The sequence below is a fragment of the Pseudophryne corroboree genome, chromosome 2 (genome assembly GCF_028390025.1).
Source record: "Pseudophryne corroboree isolate aPseCor3 chromosome 2, aPseCor3.hap2, whole genome shotgun sequence".
Taxonomy (NCBI): Eukaryota; Metazoa; Chordata; class Amphibia; order Anura; family Myobatrachidae; genus Pseudophryne; species Pseudophryne corroboree.
The window spans coordinates 239,425,687-239,444,741 of NC_086445.1; the positions used below are offsets into that span (position 1 = coordinate 239,425,687).

At 48.9% G+C, this 19,055-nt stretch overlaps 1 protein-coding gene and 1 long non-coding RNA gene across 7 annotated transcripts in view; one reads left to right on the forward strand and one right to left on the reverse strand.

The window, feature by feature from the left end:
* GLS2 (glutaminase 2) overlaps positions 1–19,055 on the forward strand; it is a 285,083-nt gene that overhangs the window by 123,609 nt on the left and 142,419 nt on the right. For all 6 annotated transcript variants that reach the window (XM_063952557.1, XM_063952563.1, XM_063952561.1 and 3 more), the window contains one exon: positions 5,619–5,748. In XM_063952557.1, the coding sequence (XP_063808627.1) occupies positions 5,619–5,748 (130 nt within the window). The remainder of the gene's footprint in view (positions 1–5,618; positions 5,749–19,055) is intronic.
* LOC135012582 (uncharacterized) overlaps positions 1–19,055 on the reverse strand; it is a 101,695-nt gene that overhangs the window by 19,160 nt on the left and 63,480 nt on the right. The window lies entirely within an intron of this gene.

The following is a 19,055-nucleotide window of genomic DNA, read 5'->3' on the forward strand; positions in this document are numbered from 1 at the left end:
TCTGCTGCCCAGTTTTAGATAAGAATTTAGATGAAATAGGTTTCCTGTACTAAATGTTTTCACTATGGACCACTAAACTTACAAAGTTTATTTAAACTACAAGAAAGCTAATAATAATCTCAAGAAATACGTATGCAAATGTGTGTGGAAGGGGTGGGTATGAGATCCCATCGAACAGGATGCTGGCGGTCAAAATACAGATGCCAGCATCAATGGCGGAACTAGCGAGCGGTGGGCCCAGGTGTGACAAAATGCTTTGCCCCCACCCCCCCAAAGTCCACCCCCTCACCCAGAGCCGGCCTTAGCTATAGGCAGGCTAGGCATTTGCCTAGGGCATTCAAGCATGTCTAGGGGCATCCAAGCATGTCCCTGCAGCATCTCATGCTGAGAGGGACAGTCCGCAAACTAACTGTTACTTTCCAAATGTATTCAATCAGTACTTGAATACACTGCTGTTTACATTTGTCAAAAAAAAAAATGCACACTGTGCCTTAAACTTCCTCTGACATGCTTGAATGCCCTTGACTTGTGAGACCTCAGACAGACAGCAGAAGCCCAGTAAATGCAATTCCTGGACCTGTGACATTTTTACTGACTATATAAGGTTATTACTGGATGGCTTCTTATGATAACACATGTGTATTTTGGAAGACTGCTTCACAGAAACCTGACATCACCTATACTGCTTGTGCACATGGGGGAGGGGGACCCTGCCATCCTGTGTGTGTCCCTTATCCCTGTGCAAACCCCAGGTGTCTGCAGGGACATAACATGGGCAGTGTTCTCCCCACACTTTATTTCCTAGTCAGTCCATACCGTAAAATTCCCCTGCCATCTAACACTGTAACGTGGTCAGTAAGTTGCGTTGTGCTATTTCTATATGAAACATCAGTGCAGCGTGACTTTTGGACACATCAGACTGGAGGGCAGAGCATTTAGCTCCCACAGTATAAAGTAAAGTGCATGCAGTTAACGGGAGTAACAGACACCAGCAAACACACTGAATAGTGAAGAGAATGGACAGTTTCTACATGTTTGATACTGATCTTTTTGTATAACCAGCAAGTGTGGCAGTATCTGTGGCAGTATATGTGTATTATGGGCATTACTAATGTGGGGCATATGTGTAAGGTGCATTACTGTGTGGCATTATGTGTATTATGGGCATTACTAATGTGGGGCATATGTGTAAGGTTCCTTTACTGTGTGGAATTATATGTATTATGGTCATTACTGTGTGGCATTGTGCAGAGTTGAACTGGCCCACAGGGTAACCCCCCCGGTGGGCCCCACTACCTGAGCGTTGAAGGTACAGATGCAGAACTAGCGGCAGAGCTAGGGGGCACCAGACAAAATTTTGCCTAGGGCATCAAATTGGCTAGGGCCGGCTCTGCCCTCACCCCTGGAGAGGACCTGGTGAGGGGGACCTGCTCAGGGCCAGAGAAATGGATACCTAGCAACAGTGCCGTAACTAGACATTCTAGCACTGTGTGCAAGAAACGGCATCGGAGCCCCACTCCTGCATGCAAAACAGGGGCAGTGCACGCCGTAGGCGTGCGCAAAAATACATAGTGGCATGGCTTTGTGGGGAAGGGGTGTGGCCACAAAATAATACCAATTCATAAAACGGTGCACAGTAGTCTCCATTATTCAAATTACACCGCACAGTAGCACCACTACACCAGGTAGAGACCCTTTTACACCTTATGGCGGACAGATTCCTCTTTTTACACATTACAGCAGACAGCGTCCCCTTTTTACACATTACGGCATACAGCGTCCCCCTTTTTACACATAACGGCAGACAGCGTCCCCTTTTTACACATAACGGCAGACAGCGTGCCCTTGTTACACATAGCGGCAGACAGCGTACACTTTTTACACATAACGGCAGACAGCGTCCCCTTTTTACACATAACGGCAGACAGCGTGCCCTTGTTACACAAAGCGGCAGACAGCGTCCCCTTTTTACACATAACGGCAGACAGCGTCCCCTTTTTACACATAACGGCAGACAGCGTGCCCTTGTTACACATAGCGGCAGACAGCGTCCCCTTTTTACACATTACGGCAGACAGCGTCCCCCTTGTTACACATAGCGGCAGACAGCGTCCCCTTTTTACACATTACGGCAGACAGTGTCCCCCTTTTTACACATAGCGGCAGACAGCGTTCCCTTTTTACACATAACGGCAGACAGCGTCCCCTTTTTACACATAACGGCAGACAGCGTGCCCTTGTTACACATAGCGGCAGACAGCGTACACTTTTTACACATAACGGCAGACAGCGTCCCCTTTTTACACATAACGGCAGACAGCGTGCCCTTGTTACACATAGCGGCAGACAGCGTCCCCTTTTTACACATTACGGCAGACAGCGTCCCCCTTTTGACACATAGCGGCAGACAGCGTTCTCTTTTTACACATAACGGCAGACAGCGTCCCCTTTTTACACATAACGGCAGACAGCGTGCCCTTGTTAAAAATGGCAGCAGACAGCGTACACTTTTTACACATAACGGCAGACAGCGTCCCCTTTTTACACATAACGGCAGACAGCGTGCCCTTGTTACACATAGCGGCGGACAGCGTACACTTTTTACACATAACGGCAGACAGCGTCCCCTTTTTACACATAACGGCAGACAGCGCGCCCTTGTTACACATAGCGGCAGACAGCGTACACTTTTTACACATAACGGCAGACAGCGTCCCCTTTATACACATAGCGGCAGACAGCGTGCCCTTTTTACACATAACGGCAGACAGCGTCCCCTTTATACACATAGCGGCAGACAGCGTGCCCTTTTTACACATAACGGCAGACAGCGTCCCCTTTTTACACATTGCGGCAGATAGATTCCCCCTTTTTACACATTGCGGCAAAGATTCCCCCTTTTTTACACATTACGGCAGGCAGATTCCCCCTTTTTACACATTGCGGCAGGCAGCTTCCCCCTTTTTACACATTGTGGCAGACAGTCCCCCTTTTTGCACAAAGAAAGAAAGAAAGAAAGAAAGAAAGAAAGAAAGAAAGAAGGAAAGAAAGAAAGAAACAATTATACTTACCCTCTCCGCTGGCTCAGGCTCCTCGGTGCAGCTTCTGGCAGATCACGATTCCGGGCAGGAGAGAAGGAGGAGGAGGGAGGTGGAGGAGAGAGCCGCAGCAGCGCTGCGTTATTGGTGGAGGCGCTGCTGCTGCTGTCCCTCTGCTTCACTACAGGCTGTTCTAGGAAGACTGCCTATAGTGAATCAGAGAGCCAGCAGCAGCAGCAGCGCCTCAACCAGTAGCAAAGCGCTGCTGCGGCTCCCTCCTCCACCTCCCTCCTCCTCCTTCTCCCCCGTACCGCTGCGCTCCTCTCTGTCCGGGCGGCTGTGTGCTGCGGGCAGCGGTTGCCCGCAGCACACAGTGACATGTAATGAGTCAGTTTGACTCATTACATGCTTTGGGCCCCTGGACCGTGGCGGGCCCCAGTGCAACGCACTGGTTGCACTGGCGGTAGTTCCGCCTCTGTCCAGCATCCCGATATTGAATATCCCGACAGGGGTGAGTTAAGGCTTCAAACTCCCCTTCCTACCCCCTAACCCTCCCTTACCACCCCTTACTCCCCTTCCTACCCCCTAACCCTCCCCTTCCTACCCCCTAACCAACCCTTACCTCCCCCCCTAGTGCCTATCCCTAACATCCCCAGTTAGTGCCTAAACTTAAACCCCCACTTACCGCTGCCTAACCCTAACCTCCCCCCTTAGTGCCTAACTCGAACATCCCCAGATTGTGCCTAAACTTAACCCCCCACTTACCGCTGCCTAACCCTAACCTCCCCCCTTAGTGCCTAACTCGAACATCCCCAGATTGTGCCTAAACTTAACCCCCCACTTACCGCTGCTAACCCTAACCTCCCCCCTTAGTGCCTAACCCGAACATCCCCAGATTGTGCCTAAACTTAAACCCCACTTAACGCAGCCTAACCCTCCCCCCTTGGTGGTGCCTAACCCTAAACCTCACCCCCACCCTACCCACAGCCTAACCAGGCTATACTTACCTACGGGATCCTGGGTGTCTGGATTCCAGGTGCCAGGATTCCGGCATTGGGATCCTAACCTTTTCTGGATTCTGGTGTCGGTGTTCTGATGGCTGTTGGGCTTCCGGCGTCGCCATTTCGGCTGCCGGGATCCCAACAGTCAGGGTCTTGAACGTAACCCTGTGAGGAACCTCTTTGACCTGATGATATACTGTCACTCAGAGATGGCCCCAGTTTTACAAAAAGATGTAGTAAAAGCTTGACTTTGTAATTGTTTTTCCCTACTGACTGCCTTCCCAGCACAACCTCTTTAGTATGATATGCAATTGTCACTTAAGTCCATCACACAAAATGACTGCCTTTCGCTGAGTGTAGATAACAGGGTATACTTTGACATTCAATAAATGTGTTCATTTAGTTGTCAAGAACATAGTAGCCAGATCGGTGAATAGTCGGTCACCCCCAATGTTTGTGCCGCCCCCAGTTATGCCTATTCATAGAAGTCGATTCAATTATGCACAATCCTTATAACATCTGTGGGTAAGTGTGGCTATATGCCACACATCCGGTATCTCCAGACTCATGGATTTATGTTTGCAGCTCAAAAATGTGTGAATGAGGTGTGAATCAAAGCCCCACCCATGGCAGGTACCTGATTTGACTCCATACCATTTTTCAGTCATATAGTGGATGTAATGTGAGCACACCCACATCATATAGAAAAGTTGGCTTCTGAGGTCAAGGACAGTAGTAATGGGGTTCACTACGATATGCCGGCGGTCGGGCTCCCGGCGACCAGCATACCGGCGCCGGGAGCCCGACCGCCGGCTTACCGACAGTGTGGCGAGCGCAAATGAGCCCCTTGCGGGCTCGCTGCGCTCGCCACGCTATGGGCTGCTTGTAAAATACACTAAAGAACAATATTCATTTCTAGTTTTTACACATTACCATACCTCCCAACTGTACCGATTTTGGCGGGACAGTCCCGCTTTCACGGTCTGTCCCGCTGTCGCTGGCTGGTGTAGCCTGGTGTTGGTTAAAAGAAAACAGGGGGGGGGGGGGGGGCCACACAGTTTTTCCTCCCTATTTTCCCATACCAGTAAAGGCTGAGAGGTCCGAGGCTTGTTATGGATTTAGGTGAGGACGCATTATTATTATTTTTTAGGTTTTAACCCTTTCATTAGATTTTATAGTAAAGATGCCTGCACAGATCTTAGTGGTCTGTGCAGTGATTCTTTTTGGACATTTCCGTTGTATTCTAACATCTATTTCCTGTTGGTTCTCAAATGAAAGATGAAAGCCGACAAAAATCTAGAGCTACAAAACCTGACAGAAATCACCATCTGGTTTGAACTGAAGCTGAAACCTGATGGGTGATGGTTGGATATTACACTTCTAAGCGATGTCCCTCAATAACCATTGGTTTTGGTTTAGAACCAAAACTGACGGTTAGTAATTTGACCCTCTAGAGCTCAAACAAATGGGCAATGAAGCAAAGACAACACTTTGCACTTTGTTACTGTTTTTAACAAACTGTTGGAATAATGTTTGTTAACAAGTTTATATCAAAACTGAACATCTCTCCTCTTTACAGGTGTGTTCATAGTAACATTGTGTTACTGACTCAGCTTGTTTGCAAAAGGTTTGTGATTCCAGACTTTGAGCAGTTCACGTTACATATAAACCAGCTGTATGAGAATGCCTGCAGCATAGATAAAGGGGAGGTAAGTACTCGCTATACTCACTGTAAAACACTGCAAGTCATTGTCTTTGTGTGAGGTTTATTGATGGAACTTTACAATCCAAAACTTTGTATAAACTGTTAATTTTTTTTTACACAACTTTCATTATTACAGGTAAGACACAATGGGGTCAATTCAATTCGGCAAGTTATGAATAGCGCCGGGAATTAGCTCCCTACGCTATTCAATTCAGCTGCTAGTTACCCGCAATTGTCGGGAATTCTTCTCTCATCCCCGGGGATGAGAGATGAAACCCGACAAAAGTGCTTCCTCGCGGCCGGCGCGAGGCTGATTCTGTCGGGAATCAGCCTCGCGCCGGGGAGTTAAGTCGGAGAATGCCCGTTCTCCCGACAATTCAGCTTGTTAAGTCGGCGATGTCCCGTTCTCGACGACTAAACTGGAGCTGAATTGAATAGCGTCGGGAGCTAATTCCCGGCGCTATTCATAAGTTGCCGAATTGAATTGACCCCAATGTTTTTGAGTTGCACGCAATGAGGATTTTCACAAAGCTAGCGATTTGCTGCGAAAATCCTGAAAAACTCATTTGGCATGTGCTTTACAGAGGCTCGGTTGCGATTGAGACGCACAGAGGGGGTTATTCAGAATTGTTAGAAAACTACAAAAGCACACTAATGGGCAAAACCATGTTGCACTGCTAGGGGGCAGATGTAACATGTGCAGAGAGATTGAGATTTGGGTGGGGTGTGTTCAAACTGAAATTTAGGCCCAGATTTATCTAGCCTTGGAAAGTCATAAATTGAATGGTGATAAAGTACCAACCAATCAGCTCCTATCATTTCATTTCTGTTTTTTTATAAATTCTTTATTTTCAGTATTTATCACAGAACAAAAAGAGTCACGGTAAGACACATACAGTATATTGATACAAAACATCTTTAGAGAGTAACCAAAAGCAAGACAGACATTGACATACATAATCCTGTGATCGGTAAAAGCTTAAGCCTCAACAATAAAGATCAGAAGACTCATATGAAATGATGCATCAGGCTGTCTATTGTTCCAAAAGAAAAAAAAGAGAAGTAGAAGGCCATATAATGGGAAAGTATAGAAAGAAAGGACAAAGAAAGGGTACAGTAAAAGAAAGAAGGGTATTCATCCGGCCGAACAAACACTCTAGAATATCTTTCAAAACTTCTAACCGACTAAGAAAGGTGAACATTAAGGGGCTAGTTGTTTCAACAGTGGTCATTTCTAAAACTACGTCTCACTAAGACTAACTGAGTTGGGGAGAGGACACAGGTACCAAGGCCTTGTAGGAGGGAGATAGCCTGAACTCCATCCAGCGAAGCCAAATAGCTACGTATGTTCCATGCTTCACTGGAGTAGAATAGTACATGTCGTCCATAGTCATATAGAAGTCCATACGTTAGCACCAATCCTATAAGGTAAGCGGATGGGGGAGCGCCAGCGAACTGGTAACACCGCTCTGGCTGCATTACTGATGTGTCTCAGTAAAGACCTTTTATAGTCTGAAATAGGTATGTGTGAGTGGGACAGCAACCAGAAGTCAGGGCGTGAGGGAATAGGAACGCCCATGATCTCTGCAACCAACCTTTTTATACCATCCCAAAACGGAAGGATTCTAGGGCAGTCCCACCAGATATGGATCAAAGACCCCTGTTCCTCATTACATCTCTAGCATAGAGGAGACACACCAGGGCCGAACTTATGAACAATAGTTGGGCATCGGTAACACCTGGAGATAAGTTTATATTGGATCTCTACTACATCCATACTAGATGAGCACGCACCAGTTGCTTGGTAAGTTTTATTCCAATTTATCCTAATCCCTTTAAGTGAAAAGTCTCTATCTCATACATCTTGATAAGTCGGACTAGAGGTTAGCATTGCTGGCAAGAGAATTTGGTAAATGTTAGAGATAATATGTGTGGGAGCAGGGCCGGTGCTAGGGTGTTCGGCGCCCTCCTGCAAAAAATGAATTTGCGCCCTTCCTCACACACGTAAAAGGGACAGATGCGCGCCTAAGGCATGCACAATTTTTTTAGGGGCGTGGCTTAATGGGGAAGGGGCATGGCCACAGAATAGTACCAATTCACATTACAACGCAAAATATAGTGTCCATCAGTCACATTACACAGTGTTACTTATACAATAAAATGAATTGCTGAGTTAATAAAGGTCATTTACGACCAAACTGAGCGCTAGTATTTGCACAAATGCTCTGATCCCTTGAGGTGGCAGAGGCGCTATCACCATACTAGTAACTGGATGTATACTGCACTTTCCAATTGCACTTGATAAGCAGATTTCTGCGCACACCTGCACCAATGCAAACACATCATGATGTACCCAACTCTCAATATCGAGTTCAACCGAATGTTAACAGCTAAAGAAGAGGTCCCAAAGTGAGAATAAGTCAGATTTGTTTTTCATTCTTTCCACCATTTTCAGGTGGACCCACAAACCACACAGGTGCGTCCAGGGGCAATGCCTGGATGCAACTTTGTACGACAGCACCTTTTTACACATTACGGCAGACAGCGTCCCCCTTTTTACACATTACGGCAGACAGCGTCCCCTTTTTACACATTACGGCAGACAGAATAGATATAGATACACAGAGATAGATAGATAGATAGATAGATAGATAGATAGAGAGACAGACAGAATAGATGATACTTACCATCTCTCCGCGCTGGCACATGCAGTCAGGTTCCTCGTGCTGGCAGATCCCGGGCATGGGAGAAGGTGGAGGAGGGAGGGGTAGGAGGGAGCTGCAACAGTGCAGTGTAATTGGTAGTGGCGCCGCTGCAGCAGTCCCCTCTCCTTCCGCATTGGCTGGCCGCCGCCGCTGTGAATGCTGGGATGAGGGAAGCGCATCCTAGCATTCACAGCAGCACCAGCCAGCCAATGCGGAAGGACAGGGACAGCTGCAGCGGCGCCACTACCAATTACATAGCGCTGCTGTGGCTCCAGTCCCCCTCCCTCCTTCTCCTCCGGGACCTCCCCTGACGCTGCTCCTCTTCTCCTCCGGTGGCGCACACAGCACAGGCGGCTTGTAATGAGTTCATTTGACTCATTACAAGACGCTGACATAGTTGCTGGCTGTTATCCAGCACGGCGCTTCCCTGCATTGCAGACCTTGCTGAGCGGGTAGCGCCGGCCCTGGTACTATCCCTGCCCCCCTTCCACGCATACTACACTGCAGCTGCTACCCTGAACCACACTCCCCACATACTACATCGCTGCTAGCCTGCATCCGCCTCCCCGCACACATTAATATGAACCCTCACCCCAAGCACACATTAATAGGACACCCCCCCTCCCCCAGCACACATTAGTATGACCCCCCTCCTCAAGCACAGAATAGGGCACCCCTCCCCCTCCCACATTAATAGGATCCCCCCCAAGCACAGATTAATTGGACACCCCTCCCCAAGCGCAGAGTAATAGGACCCCCTTCCACAAGTAGATTAATGACCCCCCTCGCCAAGCATACATTAATAGGACGCCCCCAGCACACAGTAATAGGACTTCCTCACCCTCCACAGCACACAGTAACAGGACTCCCCCCCCCCCCTCCCCAGCACACAGTAATAGGACCTCCTCACCCTCCACAGCACACAGTAATAGGACCCCACTCCCAGCACACAGTAATAGGACCCCCCTCCCCCTCCCAGCACACAGTAATAGGACCCCCCTCCCCCTCCCAGCACACAGTAATAGTACCCCCCCTCCCCCTCCTCAGCACACAGTAATAGGACCCCCCCTCCTCAGCACACAGTAATAGGACCCCCCCCCTCCTCAGCACACAGTAATAGGACCCCCCCCCCTCCCCAGCACACAGTAATAGGACCCCCCCCCCTCCCCAGCACACAGTAATAGGACCCCCCTCCTCCCCCTCCCAGCACACAGTAATAGGACCCCCCTCCCAGCACACAGTAACGCCCCTTTCACATCGCACAAATAACCCGGTACCGACACGGCATATTGCCGTGTCGAACCGGGTCAGTGTGCGATGTGAAAGCACACTGGCCGATTTAGCGGGTCGCCTGACCCGGTAAATCAACCTGGTAAAAAAGAAGGGTTTTACCCGGGTTGATTACCGGGTCAGGTGCGGTGTGAATGGGAGCCGTGTCGATGCGACACGGTTCCCATTCCCAAGATAGGGAGAGGCGGCGCTGGAGATGAGCTCATCTCCGACGCCGCCTCCACCCCCGCCCCTGCTGCTACTGCGCGCTCCGTTGTTATGGCAACCGACCCGGTATATTGCCGGGTCGGAAAGCCAGCAGCGGAGTGCAAATGCCGGATCCCACCCGGTAAGTACACGTTTGTCTTACCGGGTAGGATCCGGCATTTGCAGTCTGAATGCAGCATTATAGGACCCCCCTCCCCCTCCCAGCACACAGTAAAAGGACAGTCTCCCCCCTTTGTTTATCTGCAGCAGCTGCACTAACCTGAGCCACTGCTCCTCGTGTGGCTGGCTGTTAGTGCTGCGCTGCTCCTCTCCTCACGCTGCTTCCTCCTGAGGTCAGTGTGTATCACGTGATGGAGAGGGAGGGGAGAGAGCGGGCATGCTGAAGATTGCTGTGCTGTGTCTTCAGGGAGGAGTGAGCAGGAAGGGGGGAGGGCCCTATTGCAGGAGGAGATCCATCATCCGAGATTAAGATCCTCTGTATGGCCGGCGGCGCAGCAGCATGTTACAGTGAGGCAGGCGCTGCTCGTCAGTATGGTTGCGGAGCAGGGAGAGCGCCTCTCTAGCCCAGCGCCTCCCTGCTTTGCAGACCTTGCTGAGTGGGTAGCGCCGGGCCTGTGTGGGAGGATGCAATTGCAAACAAAGTTTTCGAACGTGGTTGGTGGTGTGTTCCAACCTTTAAGTTTCGTCAGCGAAGATATAAAGTGACGTATCTGAATATAAAACCAGTAGTCTGACCTAGTAAGATCTGATTCATTTAATAAACACTCAAATGATTTAAGGGAGTCCCCCGAGTAAAGGTTGCCTATCCTGGTAATACCCGCTAATTTCCAGGGTGCAGAGGCCCTGTCTGAGGTACCTGGTATGAAAGCAGGGTTATGCACAATGGGGGTCAATAGAGACACTGGTATGGAGATATTCAATTTATACCGTAACCTCCTCCACATCAATAAAGTAGGACCCACCGTTGGGTGGTCAATACGACCCACCCGTGAACACCATGGAATATATTTTAGAAGAGAAGAAGTGGAGAATGATTCTATTGACACCCATAGTTTGTCCATGGAGTCTCTTGTCCATTCCAAGATTCTGCTCAGCAGAGATGCTTGGTAGTAGGCGGAGACCATTGGCAGCTGTCTACCTCCCTGAGATTTACGTCTAAAGAGAATTTGGTGTTTAAACCTGGGTTTCCTTTCCCCCACACACAAAATCACGTCTTAACTGTCATTTCTCTTACGTCCTAGAGGATGCTGGGGACTCCAAAAGGACCATGGGGTATAGACGGGATCCGCAGGAGCTTGGGCACACTAAAAAGACTTTGAATGGGTGTGAACTGGCTCCTCCCTCTATGCCCCTCCTTCAGACCTCAGTTAGACTTTGTGCCCAGGAGTGACTAGACACACACTAGGGGAGCTCTACTGAGTTTCTCTGGAAAAAGACTTTTGTTAGGTTTTTTATTTTCAGGGAGACCTGCTGGCTACAGGCTCCCTGCATCGAGGGACTGAGGGGAGAGAAGTCAGACCTACTTCTGCTTAGTTAAGGGGTCTGCTTCTTAGGCTACTGGACACCATTAGCTCCAGAGGGTTCGATCACTTGGTTTGCCTAGCTGCTTGTTCCCGGAGCCGCGCCGTCACCCCCCTCACAGAAGCCAGAAGCCGGGTGAGTATTAGAAGAACCGAAGACTTCAGACGGCAGAAGACTTCAGTAACGGAGGTACAGAGCAGCAGCAGCGCTGCGCTCCATGCTCCCACACATACCACTAACGGCACTCACAGGGTGCTGGGGGGGGGGGGGGGGGGCACCCTGGGCAGCAGTTACTGAAGTATTTTAGACTGGTAAAAGCCATATTCGGTGCCCGGGCACCGTATAGCAGACCCCCGCCAGTATAAAAAATTCAAATTCAGGCGGGACTGAAGCGCGCCGGAAAGGGGCGGGGCTTAGCCGCACAGCTCACCAGCGCCATTTTCTTCTCTCCACAGCCGCTGCAGAGAACGCTGGCCCGGACCTCCAGGCTCCTCACACGTAAAAGGGAGCAAAACGGGGGGGCACACATTTTTTGGTGCTTTTCTTATTATTGGTACAGCGCTGCTGACATATACAGGTTGAGTATCCCATATCCAAATATCCGAAATACGGAATATTCCGAAATACGGACTTTTTTGAGTGAGAGTGAGATGGTGAAACTTCTGTTTTTTGATGGCTCAATGTACACAAACTTTGTTTAATACACGCAGTTATTAAAAATATTGTATTAAATGACCTTCAGGCTGTGTGTATAAGGTGTATATGAAACATAAATGAATTGTGTGAATGTAGACACACTTTGTTTAATGCACAAAGTTATAAAAAATATTGGCTAAAATGACCTTCAGGCTGTGTGTATAAGGTGTATATAAAACATAAATGTATTCTGTGCTTAGATTTAGGTCCCATTGCCATGATATATCATTATGGTATGCAATTATTCCAAAATACGGAAAAATCCGATATCCAAAATACCTCTGGTCCCAAGCATTTTGGATAAGGGATACTCAACCTGTATTAGTGTGGTGTAATATATGGGCGCTGGGGTGTGAGCTGGCATACTTCCTCTGTGTTTCTCTCTCTGGGCTTCCCTGAAGGCTGTCCCCTTTATTGGTCAGTGTGTGTGTTGGGTGTCGGTACTTCGTGTCGGCATGTCTGAGGCTGAGTGTTCCTCCCCGGAGGAAGTTACTGGGGGTGCAGAAAAGGAGCTGGAAATGGCTCTGTCGACACAGTCGACTACTGATTGGGTTGCTATGTTGAGTACACTTAATGCTAATGTTGCTTTGTTGTCTAAGAGGTTGGATAAATCTGATTCTCAGACACAGACATGGAGAAAATCCATGGAGGATGCTTTGGCTCAAGTGCAGACCCCCTCAGGGTCACAAAAACGTTCATTTACCCAGATGGTAGATACAGATGCCGACACGGACTCAGATTCCGATGTCGATTTTAATGAGGCTACTTTACACCCAAGGGTAGTTAAGAGTATTCAGTACATGATTGTGGCTATTAAAGATGTTTTACATATTTCTGACGAACCTGCGGTTCAGGAAACAAGGATTTGCCTATTTAAAGGGAAAAAACCTGAGGTGAAGTTTCCCCCCTCTCATGAAATGAATGCCAAATGTCGACAAGGCTCTATCCCGTTTGTCCAAGAAGGTGGCGCTTCCATCTCCTGACATGGCTGCTCTCAAGGATCCGGCGGATCGCAAGCTGGAAACGTCTTTGAAGGCCATTTTTGTTAATACGGGTGCATTGCTCAGACCTGCTGTGGCGTCGGTATGGGTGAGTAGTGCTATTGCTAAATGGGCTGATAATTTAGCTTCTAGTATGGATACCCTTGATAAAGATAATATTCTTTTGACTCTTGGTTATATCAAGGACGCTGCAGATTACCTAAAGGATGCGGCGAGGGATGTTGGCCTCTTGGGATCAAGAGCCAATGTCATGGCGGTCTCGGCCAGGAGGGCGCTGTGGATCCATCAATGGAATGCTGATGCCGACTCCAAGAAAGCTATGGAAGCTCTCCCCTTCAAAGGTAGTGTCTTGTTTGGTGACGGCCTGGCTGACCTGGTGTCTGCCGCTACTGCGGGTAAGTCATCTTTTCTTCCTTATGTTCCCACACAACAGAAAAAGGCACCCCATCAACAGATGCAGTCCTTTCGACCTAATAAATACAAACAAGGTAAAGGCTCGTCCTTCCTCGCTTCAAAGGGTAGAGGAAGGGGAAAGAAGTCGCCTGCAGAATCAGGCACCCAGGACCAAAAGTCCTCCCCCGCCTCTACCAAGTCCACCGCATGACGCTGGGGCTCCCCTGAGGGAGTCCGGGCCGGTGGGGGGGCCGTCTCCATATCTTCAGTCAGGTCTGGGTTCAGTCAGCCCTGTATCCTTGGGTCTTAGACATAGTGTCTCAGGGGTACATGCTGGAGTTTCAGGAGATGCCCCCTCACCGCTTTTTCATTTCGGCCTTGCCAGTGTCTCTTCCGGAAAGAGAAGTGGTAATTGCTGCGATACAAAAGTTGTGTCAACAGAGGGTCATTGTTCCCGTTCCCCCGTCCCAACGGGGGGAAGGGTTCTATTTGAGCCTCTTTGTCGTACCGAAGCCGGACGGTTCGGTCAGACCGATTCTGAACCTAAAATCCCTCAATCCATACTTGAAAACTTTCAAGTTCATGATGGAATCTCTTCGAGCTGTGATCTCCAGACTAGAAGGGGGGGATTTTATGGCGTCAGTCGACATAAAGGATGCCTACTTACATGTCCTGATATATCCTCCGCATCAAGCCTTCCTGAGATTTGCGGTGCAGGATTGTCATTACCAGTTTCAGACGTTGCCGTTTGGGCTTTCCACGGCCCTGAGGGTTTTCACCAAGGTCATGGCAGAAATGATGGTACTCCTTCGCAAGCAAGGGGTTACAATTATCCCGTACTTGGACGATCTCCTGATAAAGGCGAGGTCCAAGGAACAGTTGTTAAGAAATGTGGATCTTTCCCTGTCGGTTCTGCGACAACACGGTTGGGTTCTAAATTTGCCAAAGTCTCAGTTAATCCCGGCCACTCGGCTGCCCTTTCTGGGCATGATTCTAGACACGGAGCTACAGAGAGTGTTTCTTCCGGAAGAAAAAGCTCTGGAAATTCAGACAATGGTCATGGAGCTTCTGAGGCCGACAAGTGTGTCGATTCATCAATGCACTCGGGTTCTAGGGAAGATGGTTGCGGCTTACGAAGCCATTCCTTTTGGCAGGTTTCATGCCCGGGTGTTTCAGTGGGATCTGCTGAAAAAATGGTCCGGGTCTCACCTGCACATGCACCGGAAAATAAGTCTATCTTCCAGGGCCAGGATTTCTCTCCTGTGGTGGCTGCCAAGCTCTCACCTTCTAGAGGGACGCCGATTCGGAATCCAGGACTGGGTCCTGCTGACAACAGATGCAAGTCTCCGATGCTGGGGCACAGTCACGCAAGGAAGAAATTTCCAGGGAAAATGGTCAAACCAGGAATCTTGTCTCCACATAAATGTTCTCGAGTTAAGAGCAATTTACAACAGCCTGCTGCAAGCGAAGAACCTTCTCCAGGGTCTTCCTGTCCTGATCCAGTCGGACAACATAACAGCGGTAGCGTACGTAAACCGCCCGGGCGTGGACAACTGGGAAGCAGACTTCCTCAGCAGACACGATCTCCATCCGGGAGAGTGGGCTCTTCATCAAGAGATATTTGCAGAAGTGACAAGGCGTTGGGGAATTCCTCTGATAGACATGATGGCGTCTCGCCTCAACAAGAAGCTTCCGAGGTATTGTTCCAGGTCACGGGACCCCCAAGCCAGTGCAGTGGACGCCCTGGTGACTCCGTGGGTGTTTCAGTCGGTGTATGTGTTCCCTCCGCTTCCTCTCATTCCAAAGGTGCTGAGGATCATACGACGAACAAGGGCTCAGGCGATTCTCGTCGTTCCAGATTGGCCACGCAGGGCCTGTATCCGGATCTTCGGGAATTGCTTGTAGAAGATCCTTGCCCGCTTCTTCTAAGAGAGGACCTGTTACTGCAGGGGCCATGCGTGTTTCCCGACTTACCGCGGCTTAGTTTGATGGCGTGGAAGTTGAGCGCCAAATCTTAGCTCGGAAAGGTATTCCCGGGGAGGTTATCCCCACTCTCCTTAAGGCTAGGAAGGAGGTTACGGCGAAACATTGTCACTGTATTTGAAGAAAGTATGTTTTGTGGTGTGAATCCAAAGCAGCTCCTGCGGAGGAGTTTCACTTGGGTCGGTTTCTCCATTTTTTGCAGGCAGGCGTCGATGCAGGCCTGAAATTGGGTTCCATCAAAGTGCAGATTTCGGGTTTATCTATTTTCTTTCAAAAAGAATTGGCCGTTCTTTCTGGATATTTAATACGATTCAGCAAGCTCATTCTTCGGCTGGGCTACCGTTGCCGAAGTCAGTAAAGGCCCATTCTACCAGAAAAGTGGGCTCATCTTGGGTGGCTGCCCGAGGTGTCTCGGCACTTCAGCTTTGCCGAGCGGCTACGTGGTCGGGTTCAAACACCTTTGCTAAGTTTTACAAGTTTGATACCCTGGCTGATGAGGACCTCATGTTTGCTCAATCAGTGCTGCAGAGTCGTCCGCACTCTCCCGCCCGTTCTGGAGCTTTGGTATAGACCCCATGGTCCTTTTGGAGTCCCCAGCATCCTCTAGGACGTAAGAGAAAATAGGATTTTAATACTGTACCTACCGGTAAATCCTTTTCTCCTAGTCCGTAGAGGATGCTGGGCGCCCATCCCAGTGCGGACTGTTTCTTGCAGTTGTATTATTACTGGTTATGTTTAGAGATGAGCGGGTTCGGTTCCTCGGAAACCGAACCCCCCCCGAACTTCACCCATTTTACACGGGTCCGAGGCATACTCGGATTCTCCCGTATGGCTCGGTTAACCCGAGCGCGCCCGAACGTCATCATCCCGCTGTCGGATTCTCGCGAGATTCTATATAAGGAGCCGCGCGTCGCCGCCATTTTTCACTCGTGCATTGGAAATGATAGTGAGAGGACGTGGCTGGCGTCCTCTCACTTTGTTTCAGGGGGCTGCATATCTTTATTCTGGGGACCAGCAGTATTATAGGAGGAGTACGTACAGTGCAGAGTTTTGCTGACCAGTGATCACCAGTATTATACGTTGTCTGCCTGAAAAACGCTCCATATCTGTGCTCAGTGTGCTGCATATATCTGTGCTCACACTGCTTTATTGTGGAGACTGGGGACCAGCAGTATTATATAGGAGGAGTACAGTGCAGAGTTTTGCTGACCAGTGACCACCAGTATACGTTGTCTGCCTGAAAAACGCTCCATATCTGTGCTCAGTGTGCTGCATATATCTGTGCTCACACTGCTTTATTGTGGGTACTGGGGACCACCAGTATATTATATAGGAGGAGTACAGTGCAGAGTTTTGCTGACCAGTGACCACCAGTATACGTTGTCTGCCTGAAAAACGCTCCATATCTGTGCTCAGTGTGCTGCATATATCTGTGCTCACACTGCTTTATTGTGGGTACTGGGGACCAGCAGTATTATATAGGAGGAGTACAGTGCAGAGTTTTGCTGACCAGTGACCACTGACCACCAGTATTATACGTTGTCTGCCTGAAAAACGCTCCATATCTGTGCTCAGTGTGCTGCATATATCTGTGCTCACACTGCTTTATTGTGGGTACTGGGGACCACCAGTATATTATATAGGAGGAGTACAGTGCAGAGTTTAGCTGACCAGTGACCACCAGTATACGTTGTCTGCCTGAAAAACACTCCATATCTGTGCTCAGTGTGCTGCATATATCTGTGCTCACACTGCTTTATTGTGGGTACTGGGGACCACCAGTATATTATATAGGAGGAGTACAGTGCAGAGTTTTGCTGACCAGTGACCACCAGTATTATACGTTGTCTGCCTGAAAAACGCTCCATATCTGTGCTCAGTGTGCTGCATATATCTGTGCTCACACTGCTTTATTGTGGGTACTGGGGACCACCAGTATATTATATAGGAGGAGTACAGTGCAGTTTTGCTGACCAGTGACCACCAGTATTATACGTTGTCTGCCTGAAAAACGCTCCATATCTGTGCTCAGTGTGCTGCATATATCTGTGCTCACACTGCTTTATTGTGGAGACTGGGGACCAGCAGTATTATATAGGAGGAGTACAGTGCAGAGTTTTGCTGACCAGTGACCACCAGTATACGTTGTCTGCCTGAAAAACGCTCCATATCTGTGCTCAGTGTGCTGCATATATCTGTGCTCACACTGCTTTATTGTGGGTACTGGGGACCACCAGTATATTATATAGGAGGAGTACAGTGCAGAGTTTTGCTGACCAGTGACCACCAGTATACGTTGTCTGCCTGAAAAACGCTCCATATCTGTGCTCAGTGTGCTGCATATATCTGTGCTCACACTGCTTTATTGTGGGTACTGGGGACCACCAGTATATTATATAGGAGGAGTACAGTGCAGAGTTTTGCTGACCAGTGACCACTGACCACCAGTATTATACGTTGTCTGCCTGAAAAACGCTCCATATCTGTGCTCAGTGTGCTGCATATATCTGTGCTCACACTGCTTTATTGTGGGTACTGGGGACCACCAGTATATTATATAGGAGGAGTACAGTGCAGAGTTTAGCTGACCAGTGACCACCAGTATACGTTGTCTGCCTGAAAAACACTCCATATCTGTGCTCAGTGTGCTGCATATATCTGTGCTCACACTGCTTTATTGTGGGTACTGGGGACCACCAGTATATTATATAGGAGGAGTACAGTGCAGAGTTTTGCTGACCAGTGACCACCAGTATTATACGTTGTCTGCCTGAAAAACGCTCCATATCTGTGCTCAGTGTGCTGCATATATCTGTGCTCACACTGCTTTATTGTGGGTACTGGGGACCACCAGTATATTATATAGGAGGAGTACAGTGCAGTTTTGCTGACCAGTGACCACCAGTATTATACGTTGTCTGCCTGAAAAACGCTCCATATCTGTGCTCAGTGTGCTGCATATATCTGTGCTCACACTGCTTTATTGTGGAGACTGGGGACCAGCAGTATTATATAGGAGGAGTACAGTGCAGAGTTTTGCTGACCAGTGACCACCAGTATACGTTGTCTGCCTGAAAAACGCTCCATATCTGTGCTCAGTGTGCTGCATATATCTGTGCTCACACTGCTTTATTGTGGGTACTGGGGACCACCAGTATATTATATAGGAGGAGTACAGTGCAGAGTTTTGCTGACCAGTGACCACCAGTATACGTTGTCTGCCTGAAAAACGCTCCATATCTGTGCTCAGTGTGCTGCATATATCTGTGCTCACACTGCTTTATTGTGGGTACTGGGGACCACCAGTATATTATATAGGAGGAGTACAGTGCAGAGTTTTGCTGACCAGTGACCACTGACCACCAGTATTATACGTTGTCTGCCTGAAAAACGCTCCATATCTGTGCTCAGTGTGCTGCATATATCTGTGCTCACACTGCTTTATTGTGGGTACTGGGGACCACCAGTATATTATATAGGAGGAGTACAGTGCAGAGTTTAGCTGACCAGTGACC